An 18,031-nucleotide genomic window follows, 5' to 3' on the forward strand; every position below is an offset into this window, starting at 1 on the left:
TCCGTGGATTACAGCCAAGACGCATCACGTGACAAAGTTTTGTCTAAAATTATTTCAACTTTCTCTCACGTCTATATTATATTGAATCATTTCTTTTTATTTATCAGTTGCTCCAGGATTTTGCTGATTTTGAAGAAATAAAGACAATTTTTTGATCAGCAAATGATCAGCAATTTGTTACTGTTGTTTTTATTACAAAACTATTTGTACATTTAAACATGAAGGTGTAGAATGAATTCAGTTCATGTTTCAGGATTGACTGCCTGGAAACAATATTTTAAAAAGATATAACTCTAAGTTTCCTTGATTAGAAATGGAATAGAAACGGAGTATTTGCAGCATACATCATGTAGAAGTGGTGTGTCTGTGGTGTGTATTAGTAGTTTAATACACACTGCACATTTTATTACTAGTGTTTAGGGGTTGCACGGCCATTAATTTTTACTAGTTGGCTGGTCATCTTTTTCCATAGTTAAAGCAAAAGCTGATTCAGGGACTTCTGAGTGCAGTGGTAAAGCATTCACTTTATCATCAGGAGATTGCAAGTTTGAATCCAGATGATGCCACAGACGCCTGTGGCCTGGAGCCAAGCAAACAAAATGCTCTGCTTACTGTGTAGGAGGAATAGCATAGTCTCTGTAACTCTTGGTTCTGTCAATCACAGTCAATCACAGACACGAGCCAATCATGGGAACAATTGAGCTCATGTACTGTATGTAGAAGAGTGCAGACAGCACAATGGTTTCTTTAGTGAAATAAACAAACAAATGCTAACATTGTTAAACAGTTATGTTTCTTGCAGGGATTACACATTTTCCAGTTAAGGCAATATCGGGTTTATTACCAGTGTCACTTGGGATACCAGTTAATATACCAGTACCACATGGGATACTAGTTAATATACCAGTGCTACATGGGATACTAGTTAATATACCAGTGTTACTTGGGATACCAGTTAATATACCAGTGTCACATGAGATACCAGTTAATATACCAGTGTTACTTGGGATACCAGTTAATATACCAGTACCACATGAGATACTAGTTAATATACCAGTGTTACTTGGGATACCAGTTAATATACCAGTGTCACATGAGATACCAGTTAATATACCAGTGCTACATGGGATACTGGTTAATATACCAGTCTTACTTGGGATACCAGTTAATATACCAGTTAATATACCAGTGCTACATGGGATACTGGTTAATATACCAGTGTTACTTGGGATACCAGTTATACCAGTGGCACATGGGATAAGGTTAAGATACCCAGCAAAATGCCAGTGTCGTTTGGGATACCAATTCAGATAACCATGTCACTTACGATACCGGTTCTAATACCTGAGTTGCTTGAGATACCAGTCAAAATACCCGTGTCACTTGGGATACCATTTCTAATAACAGTGCCGCTTTGTATCACATGGGATACCAGTTCTTATACCAGTGTTGCAAGAATACCAGTCAAGTTAACAGTGTTGATTGGGGCATCAGTTCTGTTCTGTGTTACATGGGATACTAGTAAAAGTTCTAGTGTCATTTGGGATACCAGTCCAGATAACAGTGTCACTTGCTATACCAATGTCCTTTGGGATACCAGTTCTGGTACAAGTGTCTCTTGGGATACTAATTCTGATACTAGTGTTGCTATTATGCCAGTACAGAGACCAGTGTCACTTGAGATACCAGTTCAAACATTATTGTCATTTGGGATACATAAGCTTAGTGTATATCATCAAAGCAATGAACAGGGAACACAAAATTATGTATTTTATTTGGTCCATGAAAATCTAAGAAAGAGGTTCTGTACATCAGTGTACAATACAATCTGATAAAACAACAGAAAACACAACATCTGATGTGGTTGAGCCTAGTAAAAAAGCCTGGCACACAAAAGGGTAAGGACAAGCACAGGGCAGTGAAGGGAATGTGCAGAGAAACCATCAGGTGTGAGTGCAATTCAGTTTTGTCAGCACAGAGACTTGTCGGCTTCCGGGGTCTACACTTTGGAGCAATTGAGGAGATCATTGCTAACAGCAACCAATGCTTCAGGTGAAAGATTTAAATTTGAATACAGAAAGCAAAACTTCTTCATTCTTCTTTTCTAATTGTAAATGTTCCCCACATTTTGACTGGGGGATTGATGATGGACAGTGTCACCATTTCAGAAGCCTTTCCTCCTGTCTTTAACAGCCTCTATGCAGCAGCATTGTAACTTTTCAAGTGCATCTGTTTCACAGTGTGGTTCCCAGGACACTCTGCCTCTCTGCCTTCATTTTCTCTGGCCTTTTATCTTGTGCCGTTGTTGTAAATGGTCTCGCCTGTGATATCTGCACCAGTTCTTTCTCAGGCTTTAGACTGGGTCAGGAAGTCTTCTAAATACAACCTCATTTCTCTCAGTCATCTCGGAAAATCTCCTCCGGGCTATCAAGCATCGTTCCCCTCATTGTGCGGATCCCCCCGGTGTGCAAGCCGTCTGACTGAAGAAGTCGTGTCAGCTCTCTGGCTGTGTGGATGATGCATGACAGGAATGCAGGATTTCAAGCGTGGTGATCTCACATTCGCTGAGAGCTTAGACCAGGTGTGACGGGATGTTCGTTTTATTGTTTTTGAGAGTACGCATCTCTGCATTGTGCTTATTTGGGGTGCTAAAGGTCGTGTTGTATATCTGTTTATTGCTTCGTTTATTTCGGAATTATGGATTTAATCCCAAAGTAAATTTGGAAGGAAGGATTTTCTTGTTTCCTTTTTTCTTTACATCTGTTTTTCATTTTTCTTTCTGTATCTCTCTCACTTTCTGTTCTTGTTTGCCTCTCTCCATACTTCCCACATCACTCTTACCCCATACCAGTGTAGCTTGGGGTACCAATTCTGTCAGTTTTTATACCAGTCTTGTGTTGGGATACCAGTTTTAGCACCAGTGACACTTCGTATACCAGTTCTAATACCAGGATCTTTTAGGATGCCAGTTCTGACACCAGTGTGACTTGTGATACCATTTCTTACACCAGTGTCCCCTGGGATACCAATACCACCTGGGAAACCAGTTCTAGTACCAGTACCACCTGGGATGCCAGTTCTAGAACCAGTACCACCTGGGATGCCAGTTCTAGAACCAGTACCACCTGGGATACCAGTTCTTGTAGCAGTACCACCTGGGATACCAGTTATTGTACCAGTACCACCTGGGATACCAGTTCTAGTACCAGTACCACCTGGAATACCAGGTTTTGTACCATTGCCACCTGGGATACCAGTTCCAGTACCAGTGCCACCTAATCAGAGTACCAGAGTCATTTGGCATACCACTTCTGATATCAGTGTCGCCTTAGAAACTAATTATGATACCGGTATCATTTGGGATACCAAAAAAACAAACACCACCCTCATATTTGTATCTGTAGTTATATCTATATAAAAGCCATTATCAGTTCATTCTCAGTAAGGTCTTCATATTCAGTTTCATCCTCAGTGTGCAGGTTGCATCGTCTACTTTGGGCCTTTCACACTGAGCACCACCTGGATTCTTTTACAGTCAATAAAACGAGTTGTTAAGCTCATGCCCAGCAATCAGTAGTAAAGGAAGCTCTGCCATTGTTTTCAGAGAACAGTAACTCCTTCAGTACATGGTATTTATCTTCACTGAAAGTTAGCTTCACTGTATTTATCTTCACTGTAAGTATGCACAAGGATTTAACAATATATCTGGGTTCTGTTTTAATATTTTTTTGCTGTGATTCTACATTCTGCACAGGATTATACGACCAACTGTCTTTTGCTATCGTTTACATGATTGTCCTTTCACGTGTACCGAGTGTTCGTCAGAAACTTGCTGGCGAATTCGTTAATGTAGTGGCCATAAGGTGCTCACTGGCTTGAACCTTGTTCCCAATTTGACTGATCGTCAGCATTTTCTTTGTCACTGAAGCAAAATTTTGGTGGAATAATAACGGCAAATGATTCCGTCTTTCTTTTTGAGTGCAGTGCGTCTCATAATTAAATTAAAACGCACGCCTGTTCTCACAGATGGAGCTGCACACATCAGCGGCAGCCTGACTCAGCCACGTGACAGATACAGATTAAATACCTAGACTGACGATTAGTCAAAAATATTTTAATTACCAATGCATTTGAAGGATTATGCTGAACATGGACATTGTTTCCAAGCTAAATAAGTTACTAACAATCTGTCCAAATCTCTTCTGACTGTTTTTATGATGTGATCTCGACTGTTCCCATCATCTCTCAGGGTAAGAGGTAGGTATTACAGCAAGACTCTTTTCTGTTCTGGCACAGAGGTGGTCGAATGAACTTCCCCTAGATCAGGGGTCGGCGACCTTAAAACACTCAAAGAGCCATTTGGACCCGTTTCCCACAGAAAAAAAAACACAGGGAGCCACAAAACCCTTTTGACATCTAAAAGGAAGATAACACTACATATATCGTTTTTTACCTTTATGGAAAGTATAGAAAAACCTGTAGTGTGTTGCATTTATGAAATGAATGAACTGCTACCGAGTAAACAAAATTTTATTTCTGCAAGCAAACAAAAATATTTTGAACAGTTTGAACTAACCTTAACAAAAAAGACGCTGGGTTGAAGGTTACTTTCAAATAAAATGTGCAATGTCAAATTGAGTCTTCTTCGTATTCATGACATCAAAATTGTCGGCTTGCAGTAAACCAAAAATACCGCCTGCTTTTTTGTGTCGGATTTCGCAAGTTGGCAGTTAACAAATTAAACCGTTTATTTTAATGATACAATATCATCATAATCTTAGAATTTAGAATTACATTTTTTAAAAAAACTAACTAACTAAAAAATAAAAAATAAAATAATTAAATATTTATTTTCCAAATCTACAGGGAGCCGCAGCAGAGGGATGAAAGAGCCACTTGCGGCTCCGGAGCCGCGGGTTGCCGATCCCTGCTCTAGATGTCCGAACAGCTACTTAACTCAACTAGCACTTTTCTGTTTTATGTGTATATTATATGTAAAAACAAAACCTCTGAACAGAGTTTTTGGTTGCCGGTTTCCTAAATCTGTAACCTAGTGAACCAGTTTTTATGTATTCATTTCTCCACATAAGGGCGTCTGCCAAAGGTCGTAAATGTAAACGTAAACGTAAATATGCTTTTTTTTTATAGAATATTTCCATTGGTGCTTTAACAGCACGATGTCAACAGATGCATGGGATGTAAACATCAGCTGATATTATAGACCAACCCCAAAACATGATATAGTAAAGTACATGTCGTACACTGCGACCGTAGCGGTGTATACAGTATAATCTTAAAATTTTGCACAGTGTTGTCGTTCTTGGCTCAAACTATTAATAAACCATCCTTTTAATAAACCGTCGTCTACGGTCTCATCACCAAGTCCATAAATCTAACAGTAACGACAGGAGAAAAAAGTTATTGCCATATTGAGACACACACATATACATGGGCTTTCTGTATTTGTCTTTCTTTTCATATACATCACAAGACGTAACGAGATTTTGTTTCTTCACAGAAATTGAATTAGATCCAAACCGCAGGACATGCGTTAAGTAAGAAGTCAAAAATCAGTCATGGTGCTCCTGAACGCTACTTGTTTTCTGTAAATGAATAACGCTATGCCAGCCAACACTCTGCAAAAATCCATCTAAATATTCATCCTTTAAGAAATTAATATCATTTCAGTAGTCTTCTTATCCTGTAGGTTGTATCTCTTGTTAGTTAGTAACACTTAACCTTTAGTGAAATATAAGACACAGGTGGAATATTTTCCTACACTGCACAATTATACTGGATCTTCACACAGCTTTGTTCTTCTTAATTCACTACACCAGCTTGGTAAACAAATTAATCTAGCCAGCGGATCCGAATGGTGATGAAGAGCAGCAGAAAGCACGCACAATGCATCACGCAAATGAGTATCGGCTGTCAGCATTAGGAAATGGAGAATGCGTTTGAATATTAATCCTAAAAGGCACCGCACAGTCAGAGCGAGTTTCTTTTTCACAGACGCTTTACAGCCAATCGAAGCTGTTCACAAAACCATTTTCCTGATTCGTTGCCCTAAATAATCACACGGCACCATTTATAATATTGACATCGTCACCGCGTATTCCGGAGTTGTCATGATACCTAAATTTGGACTTTTTTTTAAAATCAAATATCAAGAGCCGTCTTTCTAATATGATCTTGTTTCCATAGTAACGACTAATACACTGGGACGATGTCTGCATAATTGAAGCTTTTTTTTTTTTTTTTTTAAGTGATATTTAAGAAAGGATACAAAGCATAAAAATCGTACATGTTAATGAACATGAATTAGAAACGGTTAAAAGCGTTGACATGTTGCTCTCCACAAGCCAATTATTGTAGTACGAGATGTTTATAACACTTTATGACATGCTGTTATTGGAAAATAATCAGCCTGTTTAACGCACGTTACACTAATGCATTATTAATTATTTTCCTATAACAGCGTGTCATGTATGTTCTTTACTTCCTAACACACTGAAGTCACCGATAAGCCTAAATTCAGAGCGGTATAATAATCGGATAATTAAGAAACGCAAAGATGGTCTTGTATTAAATAAAACAAGTAGCAGGATATGATTCTACACATTCTCATAAATTCCATGCATTCTTCCTAAAATATGCACAAAATCCTAGCAGTCTCAGCGGTCCTAGATATAGCCCCATACTGTACGGAACCAAACTGCATGGTTGTAAGGCTAAAAATAGCCCCTCTCCAGTACTCTAGCCCCAGGAAGGTGGGAGATATATGCGCTCTGTATGCAGTTGACATGTACCATGAAACAGCACTGAATTATAAATTAAAGGTTATTTCTCTTTATGTTCCGTGTATTTAGCCATCTTGAACAGCAATATTTTATGATGCATCTTTAAACCTAGTGTCCATAAAAGTTCAACCATTTATTTCTGAGGACTGGAATGAAGACAGGGTTTTATGGATCACTAGACAGGAGTAAAAAAAAATAAATAAAGCTGTTTGAAATATTCCAGTATGGAAGCAGGACAAAGTATAAAATCAGGCAGGTTCTGGTTATTCGCTTAGGATAATGTGAAAAATGTGAAAAAAAAAAGCTTTCTGACTTTAACCATGGCAAGGTGGTTGGGATGGTTTGAGTATTTTAGATGCTGCTGATCTCCTGGGATTTTCACATTCGACAGTCTCTAGAGTTTAAAAAGGATGGTGCGACGTAAGAGACGAGTCTGTGGGCGGAAACGTCTTTTTGGTGAAAGAGGAAAATGTCCTGATTGGTTGGAGCAACCTGGAATGTTACAGTAACTCACTCTTTAATAATCACCCTTTACATTTATAACATTTAACAGACGCCCTTATCCAGAGCGACTTACATTTTTATCTCATTTTTATACAACTGAGCAATTGAGGGTTAAGGGCCTTGCTCAGGTGCACAGCAGTGGTAGCTTGGTGGACGTGGGAATCGAACTCACAACCTTCACGATTGATAGCCCAACACCTTCACCACTAGGCTACCACATGCCCACATCTTTACAACAGAGGTGAGCGGAAAAGCATCTCAGCGCGGACAAATCATCAAACCTTGATTCCTGTTCTTGCCAGGAGTGGAACTAAATATGGTCTTCTGCTGTTTAAAAGTCATCCAGATAACGGTTCGATGCTTTTTGTTTGTTTTCTGAAATATTCACAGTTCATCAGTTTATTTAAGTTCATTTGTCCTCCCGTTCTCCTCTGTTCTTTATCATCAGCAAGGTGTCTCAGACTACAGACCCTCCACTCACAGGATGGTTTTTTTTTTGTTTGTTTGTTTTTCACACCATTCTGTATAATCTCTAGAGACAACTGTGTGTGAAAATCCAAGGATTATCTGAAATGCCCAAAACCAGCCCTTCTTGCACCATCAACCACATCATGTTTAAAGTCACACTGTTTTTTCATTCTAGTGTACGAACCCTTACCTTCAGCTCTTCATCTGTATCTAAACAGACAACTGCACGAACGCACAGGAGTTCCTTATAAAGTGGATAGCGAGTGTTTATATTTGATATCAGATCGCTTTGTAATCAACAATCTGAGGCATATCTATCCCTCTATCCTGGGTAATGAATTCTATTTGTATTTCTTCTATTTATATATGAGGCAGAGAGAGAGAAGGAATGCAAAATGAATTGGAGTGAACATGGCTTTCATCCAACTACCCTGTTTTCCAGCATCCACTCTAATGCATCCTAAACTGCTTTAGTCCAAACCACTGCCAGTTTTTAACATATGACATTTTATTATGCGAATAAATCAGAGATGTTAAACAGATGTGAACGGTTCTGCTTTGACCTCATTAGTTAATTATGATGCTGTTGGATTATTGATTTGGCCCACAGAGTGTGGACAGAATGAAACACAGGACAGCAGAGGTGTGATGATATATCTCTAGGACTATATACCACGATAAGAAAAAAAAAATGTTGTCGTCAAATTTATCGTCATTGAAAAATCCAGATCTGTAAGATGATCATGTGGAATCTTGTAAATCATGATATAGAGCTATATGTATCTGTCCTATTGTTTGAACCAGATTCGTTTGAGTCACGTGTGTGTGTGTGTGTGTGTGTGTGTGTGTGTGTGTGTGTGTGTGTGTGTGCGCGCGTGTATACACAACTTTCACAGACACAATCTGTTGTAAATTGACCTTGAAGTGACATCAGAGTGCTTGATCTGTGAAAATCCCCAGACCTGCTATGGGGAATTTGGAGTTGAAGAGTCTCTTTAATCAATATGTGAGAGATAAAAAAAAAAAAAAAGAAAAAAAAAAGGATGAACTGTGATTGAGACATCGCAGTGCAGAAGTCGAATCGATAAACAGGATTAAACTCACGCAGCATTTAGATTTTTTATACTAACAATAGTCCTTCTAATTCGTTAGCATTTGTTGTATAAGCATTTTTTTTTCTTTTCTTTCTTTTTTTTAATTCACTTTAATGATTCCTCATAAAACAGCCATAAAAGACTGTGTGCTCTTCTCAGAGACGCCAATCCCATAATTTTGGACGTTTTCACCAGACGTGAGTTCCATTTAAAAATAGTCAAGTATGGAAAACAAAAGGGGGTAAAAAATCGGAAAAACTAATAAATTTAGACCCCTAGGAGACTCAGTGTTATTAGTTTATAAAGATATTTACAATTCATTGCAAGCAATTATTCTTGCTCTAACAGAAGAAGAGTTGTGATGCATGTAGGCATAAAAGTAAATTTTGCCCTCTGTAATTATGTTCTATTTTTGACAGATCTTCAGACGATGCTGGCTGGTGTTCAAAAAAGCGTCGAGTAAAGGGCCGCGTCGATTAGAAAAATATCCCGATGAAAAAGCTGCCTACTTTCGAAGTTTTCACAAGGTAAGACGTTGTATCGTACGTCTCGCCGTTGAGACTTTTTACACTTCCTTTTGTTCCTTAATGAGGCAATTATTTATCTTTCCTTATTTCACATATGGCAGAGCTTATTGTTTAGTACATAATACTGTTTATTATTCCATTAAGAAACATTTGCATAAATGAAAATAGTTACATGGTTAGTTTATGCTTATGCACTTTAAAGCCGTCGCAATTAACGTTCATAATTAATAGGTGATAAAAACGCAGAGCGCTTTGGAACGATGCTGCTGCTCTTTCTTGACCTACTGAGCAGTGCTTCTGAAAAGGATGGACTACAGAACAGAGTCAAAGCTCATCAGGGAATCTTTATCAACGATCAGTGGACAAAAACACACTGGTTTTCTCTTATCAGATGAAAATGTCCGTCCAGCTGTTTACCTGTTTATCTTTCTGTGTCCTGCCTCTTTCTTGTATACCATCAAATAATCTGTCTGTCCATTTGCTTATGCATCTGTAAATGTGTCTGTCTGTCTGTCCATCCAACCATTCATCCATCCATCCATCCATTCATCTGTCTGTCCATCAGTTAATACATCGAAACCCCTATAAATCTGCCTGTTAATCCATCCATTCTATGCATCAGACAAATCATCCGTTCATTCACCGTTCCCTTTCATTCTCCCTTCATCTATCCAACTAGCTAACAATTTATTTATCCATCCTCTGTCTGTAATGCAACATTCGTTTCCTTCATGAATCCATCCATTCATACATACATCCATTAATCCATACATACATACATCCATTAATCCATCCATACATACATACATCCTCTGTCTGTAATGCAACATTCCTTTCCAGCATCCCTCCATCCATTCATCCATCCATCTTGTGTCTGCAATGCAACATTATTTTCCTCCATCCATCCATCCATCCATCCATCCATCCATCCATCCATCCATCCATCAATCCATCTTCTGGTTGTAATGCAACATTATTTTCCTCTATCCATCCATCCATCCATCCATCCATCCATCCATCCATCTGTCCATCCTCTGTCTGTAAAGCAACATTCCTTTCCAGCATCCCTCCATCCATTCATCCATCCATCCATGAATCCATCTTCTGTCTGCAATACAACATTATTTTCCTCTATCCATCCATCCATCCATCCATCCATCCATCCATCCATCCATCCATTCATCCATCCATCCATGAATCCATCTTCTGTCTGCAATACAACATTATTTTCCTCCATCCATCCATCCATCCATCCATCCATCCATCCATCCATCCATCCATCTTCTGTCTGTAATGCAACATTATTTTCCTCCATCCATCCATCCATCCATCCATCCATCCATCCATCTATCTATCTGTCCATCCTCTGTCTGTAAAGCAACATTTCTTTCCATCTTCCATCCATTTATCCATCAATCTTTCCATCCATCCATCCATCCATCCATCCATCCATCCATCCATCCATCCATCTGTCCATCCTCTGTCTGTAAAGCAACATTCCTTTTCAGCATACCTCCATCCATTCATCCATCCATCTTCTGTCTGCAATACAACATTATTTTCCTCCATCCATCCATCCATCCATCCATCCATCTGTTCATCCATCCATCTTCTGTCTGTAATGCAACATTATTTTTCTCCATCCATCCATCCATCCATCCATCCATCCATCCATCCATCCATCCATCCATCCATCCATCTGTCCATCCTCTATCTGTAAAGCAACATTCCATCAATCTTTCCATCCATCCATCCATCCATCCATCCATCCATCCATCTATCCATCCATCCATCCATTCATCCATCCATCCATCCATCCACTCATCCATTCTCTGTAGTGCAGCCTCCTGAAATGTGGTTCACTGCTTTCTGAGAGTATAAAGGGCTCTTTATTCTTTGGAGAAACTTCTATTTTAATTTTTGATCAGTAAAAGCTTTTTAATCAAGACTCTGCAAAAAAAAGTTTGGCCTTAAAATCTCCTAAAATAGAGCAGGTGATAAATGTGTTACATAATCCATCCAGAGTTAGTCAAAAACAAGGACTTGGAAAGCTAATTCAATAATGATTCACACTTGAGAGAACCAGTTGTAATGAATAAGACTCTGGTGAGACTTTCGAGCCACTCGTGTGGGTGTGTAACGTATAAACACGACATTTCCACACTGTAATTTCATTTTATTTTTTCTTCATCGTACTAGAATGGCTCCTCCTGGAGGCATTATATCAAGCTGCAGGCTGTATAACTAGAAATGACCTTCCTTTTTATTGAGGAAAATGAAAAGAATATTCAGGAAAAAAGAAAAAGGCTGAATAGTCTTACGCTTAATAAAAAGTTAGCTTGGAGGCGGAAAAGGAAGTCGGTTCTAGAACAGCTTAAGCAGCATCTTCGTGGCAATTGTTTTTGACGTTCATGTCTAAAAATGCATAATATTAAATAATAGGACAAAACAAGCACAAGATGTTGTAGATATACAACTACAACCCCCCACCAGCATCTTTGAAGCCTTTATGAAGACAGGAAAAAAAAAAAAAGAAAAGAAAAGAAACACATTTAGCAACAAAATGAAAATTTGAAGAGGATCCACTTCCTGGTGAGCTGGGATTCACTAGGTGATGAATGCGGGGATGAACAAGAGAAGAGCAATTGCAGATGTAATCAATAGAACATGATGGATCAGCAGTACACAACAGAGGAGGAAGGAAGTCCAAATCCATGAAGGATTCACAGTCTGTCAGCGAGATTAGACTACAAGTCCATGACAGATCCTCAGTTGCTAGTAACAGTGATGTAGATAACAATAGCCCAGTATTTTTTTCTCCTTTAGGTTTAATTAAACTGCAAAACCACATCTGCAGGGGTGATTTGTCACTGCAGAAGTTTGTTTAGATATTTTTCACGCAGTCGAGCTTTGAGGAAATACAGCGATCATGTTGAAAGGTCCCACCGAGAAAGTGCCTAACGAGACAGACACGGATGCCTGAGGTAGTTTAACGACAAGCAAAACTCAGAGTGCACCAAAATGTCAAGTTACAAACATGATGGAGGTTTTTTTTTGGTGGTGGTGGTGGTGGTGGTGGTGTTGGGGGGAAAAACAAGAAAACACATGCCCAGTGATTCTACAAGACTTCGCAAACTCATAGATCCAAGCCGAATATGTTTAAACACTTTATACCTTTATGCTCTGCTGAGAATGCAGCTGTGAGGGAAATGCATTCTGCGGAGAGAACACGTCAAATGTAAGACGTAGCAGCTTCGTGAGGTGATTTGTTTTTTACTTTATTTACTAGGTGGAATCTCTCTAGACCGCTTTTTAAATTCACCTGCTGTAAATCTCAATGTCAGCAAAACTTTTTTGTTTGAAAACAGGATCTCTGTGAGTGGCGCGATCATACCGAGGAAAGAAAGGGGGAGGTCTGTCCGTCCATCCGTCCGTCCACCTGTCCATCCGTCCGTTCATACACCTATCAATCGACCCACCTGTTAATCCATCTATCTATATATCTATCCATTCACACATCTATCTCTCCACCCACCTCTCAATCCATCCGTCCATCTACCTGTCCATCCATCCACCTGTCTATCCATCTATTATGCAGAATCTTTAGCTCAGATTTACTTGTAGTGTGATTACTGTGTAAAACTTGTCTGACAATCTGTCTATGTCTATTTCTAGTGTGTTCACACTCACACCCACAAACCCAGAACCATCCATCCATCCATTCATCCATACATCCATCCTTACCCACATCCATTAATATTCCATCCATCCATTCAAACTCAAATGATTCAAATTTATACTTGCAGCATTAGTAATTAGCATTAAATTTGTCTGACCATTCATCTACAAATCCATTTATCTATCTATCCATCCATCCATCCATCCATCCATCCATCCATTAGATCAGGTACTGTAGGTATTATTTCTGTGACCAATCATATTAGAGATAACATCACTAACACAGTGAGGAATGCCATATACATATGTGCTCAAAAGAAATTGTTAAAGGTTTTGCCATTTATCTTGAAAATATGACTGATAATGCAAAATATTTTTTTTTCTTGTTTAAGGATAGCGGTCACGTGAAGTCATTAATTATCACATAGTCGTTTGACTCATTTTTAAAACTTGATAAATGATAACTGAAATCCCAAAACAAACCCAAACGATCCTGGTCAAAGGTTTACATATTTTCGAGTGGTTGGCCATATTATAAACACGCAGGGGTTTAAATGGCTATTAAAGGGAAGTTTCTACACCTATGACTCATTGTAATTGTAATTAGTGTCTGTGCATAAATAGTCAGTGAGTTTCTCAGCTCACGTGGTGATGCACTGACTTGACTGGATACTGCACCATGAGGAAGACAAAAGAACTGACAATGGACCTGCATAATAATGTAGCTGAACTTTATAAAGCAGGAAAAGGATATAAAAAGATCTAAACACTTGAAAATGCCGGTCGGTACTGTTCAAACTCTGATAAAGAGGTGGAAAATAAGAGGTTCTGTTGATATTAAACCATGGTCAAGTAGACCAAGAAAGAGTTCAGCCATTACTTCCAGAAGAATTGTTCATGACGCAAAGAAAATCCCACCAACAACTTTGAGGAAAAATACAGGCTGCTCTGGAAAAAAGTGCTGTTGTAACAAGGAGGTACATGAACACAACTGACCTGCATGGTTGAGTTGCCAGGAGAAAGCCGTTGCTGTGGCCATGCCAAAAAAAGGCTCGCCTTCAGTACGCCAGACAGCACCAAGACAAGCCTCACAGCTTCTGGAGCAGTCGTGGAGTGATGAGACCAAAACTGAACTTTATAGTCAAAACCATAACTGCTATGTTTGGAGAGGAGTCAACAAGGCCTATGGTGAAAAGTACACCATCAGTACACCAGGTGTAAAGCTTGGTGGTGGATCTCGTATATTTTTGGGGCTGTGTGAGCTCCAGTGGCACAGGGAAGTTAGTAAAAATCGATGGCAAGATGAATGTAGCATGTTATCAGAAAATACTGGAAGGTAATTTGCATTATACAGCATGAAAGCTGCACATGTGGGACGCTCTTGGATGTTCCAACATGACAATGAGCCAATGCACAAGGCAAACCTGACCTTCCAATGGCTAGAGCAGAAAACGCTAAAGGTTCTGGAGTGACCATCACGGTGATCTCAATTGTGTAGTCTGCAAGACAACCAAAAAATTGACAGGAACTGGATGCATTTTGCCAAGAAGAACTGGCAGCTATTCCACCTGAGAGAATGAAGGACCTCATCAATTATTACGAAAGACGGGAAATAGACGATATTAAGAACTAAAGGTGTGCAAACTATTGAACATGCATTATTTCCTTATTTTCTTGTTATTTCTTGTTATGATGTTTGACTTTGCCATTCTGTTCTGCCTTACATACTAACCTGAGACCTATCAGAAATAAAATAAATTTAATTTTGCCTTCTCACTCATGTGTTCTTTAAAAAATGGTATACATCTTGCAAATTCTCCCAAGGTATGCAAACTTTTGAACACAACTGTGTGTGTAAAATATATGTATATATAATTAATTATATATTTCTGCTTCTATGGCATTTAGAGATACGCTAACATCTCCGAAAATGCCATAGCAGCAGAAATAATATCATTCGGCATTATGACATTTCTGCGCTGTTTTGGAGATGTTTACATTACATTTGTAATGCTCTGATGCTTTGTGATTGGTCTTGAGTCAAGCTTATGATTAAGATTCCTAGTTAGAAATGTTTAAGATAAATTAGTAGATCATTCGTCGAATCTTTATGAATACGAGCCCAGACCTTGATACATCTGCCCACTACTCCATCTAGCTACACATCCAATTGCCCCAACCTCATTCCACCCATCTACCAATCCAAAAAGAATCTGTTTCTATTTCTAGTCTAGTTCTATTTCACTCACATCCTCTTGTTCTAACTCCGTCAGAACCATCCATCCATCCAGCCATCCCTACCTCCATCCATCCAAACTATACTGACTTTTCAAATTTTCACTTGCTGCATTAGTAGAATGTGGGAAACAGAGCAAGAAATTTGTCTGGCATTCCTTCTGTTCATTCTTCTACCTATATAACCATCTATCTACAAATCCCTTCATTGGTCCATCCATCCACCCGTCTGTTTGTCTATCCATACATTCACGTTTTGATCCTGCTTGTCGATCCGTCGTTTCTGTTCAGCTTCAAATATAATAGAAGCTTAGTTCAAACCTACAGACATTCAGTTGCTGGAAAATCAACTACATTAAGTATAATCAGCTTACAGTTTAAAAGGGTAACCTATTGTTTGCAGTTTGAGCCTTTTTTCCTGTTCTGAAATTCATTGTGTTTACAAAATATAATGCTACGTATTGAATTAAGTCGCATTAACATTCACTCGGTGTAACCAGACCTGACTTCAATTAAATGGACATGGTGATTGATTGAGCTTGAGTTATTGCCCTCTGTTCTGGTCTGGCATTCAGATGCTACAAGAAGAATCAAGAGGTTTAGAAACTCATTTATTCCTCTGGCCATAAAAACACTTTGCTCTCTATCAAAGTGATCGATGTGATGGCATCGGGGCTTGTGATATAGAGGCATCACTTTATAATGCAGTCTGACTTTCTTATTTTAGACACTGTCATGCTGTGCTTGTTTTTTTTGTTTTTTGTTTTAAATCATTGCACCACAATTTATTTTAAAACAGAATCAGCCTTTGAACTTTTCTATTTACTCACTCACTCACTTTCTACCGCTTTTCCGAACTACCTCGGGTCACGGGGAGCCTGTGCCTATCTCAGGCGTCATCGGGCATCAAACCCTGGACGGAGTGCCAACCCATCACAGGGAACACACACACTCATTCACTCACGTAATCACACACTACGGACAATTTTCCAGAGATGCCAATCAACCTACCATGCATGTCTTTGGACCGGGGGAGGAAAACCCCGAGGCAAACATGCAAACTCCACACACACAAGGTGGAGGCGGGAATCGAACCCCCAACCCTGGAGGTGTGAGGCGAACGTGCTAAACACTAAGCCACCGTGCCCCATCTTTTCTATTTAAATTTTTTTATTTTATTTTAACAACACAACACAGTGATACCGGTATCACACATCAGCATAGACAGCCACATAGGTTATATCACCTTATAATCTTTGGATATACATGTTCATACATAGACATACAAAGTGCCAAAACAATATAATAATAGGAAACAATAATATTAAAAAAATAATAATAAAAAATAATACAGCAGGGCATATCAAAGTAAATAATAGGGTCATTTTATAGACCAAAAATTTAAAGGATGTATCAGCTACTGAACATCTTCCAGAAATTTCCACAAAGAAGACCAAAAGTTTGCCAAAAAGCATCTGATCTTTGATGCAGATCATAAGTTAGTTTTTGCAGAGGTAGAAGTGTGGCGGGCTTGACTTATCCACATATTGACTGAGGGTATCTGAGGAGTTGACCACAGTAATAATCTACATTTTTTCGACTAGATATATACAAAAGTTCAGTACACTTTCTTTGTCACAGTCAAGGCACAGACCAGCTTTACAGTTCAGAAGGTAAACATTTGGAGATAATACAAAAGTCTTTCCAATAATCTTCTGAATAATCTTATGGATCTCTTTCCAGTAACCTTTGATTTGATCACAATCCCAAAACACATGCATCACTGTGCCAATGTCTGTCCCACATTTGAAACATAATTGAGAATTGTATTTAAATTTTAAGTGATATTGTTGTCAAAAAAATGCCATTATATAGAACCATCTCTTTTTTTTCCAAGTTTATGTTAAATTCATTCATTCATTCATTCATTCATCTTCTACCACTTATCCGAACTACCTCTGGTCACGGGGAGCCTGTGCCTATCTCAGGCGTCATTGGGCATCAAGGCAGGATACACCCTGGACGGAGTGCCAACCCATCGCAGGGCACACACACACTCTCATTCACTCACACACTCACACACTACGGACAATTTTCCAGAGATGCCAATCAACCTACCATGCATGTCTTTGGACCGGGGGAGGAAACCGGAGTACCCGGAGGAAACCCCTGAGGCACGGGGAGAACATGCAAACTCCACACACACAAGGCAGAGGCGGGAATCGAACCCCCAACCCTGGAGGTGTGAGGCAAACGTGCTAACCACTAAGCCACCATGCCCACCCATGTTAAATTCAATTAAACAAAACAAAACAAAAAAACACAGCTGAATTTTTATAAGCAGTAATAAAAGATTAGACAGTTATTGCGCGATGAAAATTTCATGACACATAGAGTATATATTGTAATATTTTATATCGTATTATATTCTAGACGTGAGCGTTATCTGAATCTGCGATTTTTATTATTATTTTTTTTCCTTTTGATTTGAGAGCGTGAGCTGTGCCGTCTGCAGCGAGTGTGACTAATATAAGCATACACACGATTTTACACCCCCAAAGTCCCCAGTTGGCAGGAAATTCAACATCTGCTGTCAAAATGTTTCTGTAGAGCAGAGTTTGGGGGAAATGCAGCTGAACTTCTGTTTTTAGATATCACATTTAATATATATATAAATTATCTATGTTTTTTAGAGAAGTTGGAGATTTTTTCACACTCACAGTAA

General features: G+C 38.9%; 1 protein-coding gene across 1 annotated transcript in view; it reads left to right on the forward strand.

The window, feature by feature from the left end:
* dok6 (docking protein 6) overlaps nt 1–18,031 on the forward strand; it is a 62,626-nt gene that overhangs the window by 17,297 nt on the left and 27,298 nt on the right. Inside the window, exon 2 of the mRNA XM_060861777.1 lies at nt 9,286–9,393. Coding sequence (XP_060717760.1) covers nt 9,286–9,393 — 108 coding nt within the window. The remainder of the gene's footprint in view (nt 1–9,285; nt 9,394–18,031) is intronic.

The sequence above is a fragment of the Tachysurus vachellii genome, chromosome 25 (assembly GCF_030014155.1).
Source record: "Tachysurus vachellii isolate PV-2020 chromosome 25, HZAU_Pvac_v1, whole genome shotgun sequence".
In the NCBI taxonomy this organism is placed as follows: Eukaryota; Metazoa; Chordata; class Actinopteri; order Siluriformes; family Bagridae; genus Tachysurus; species Tachysurus vachellii.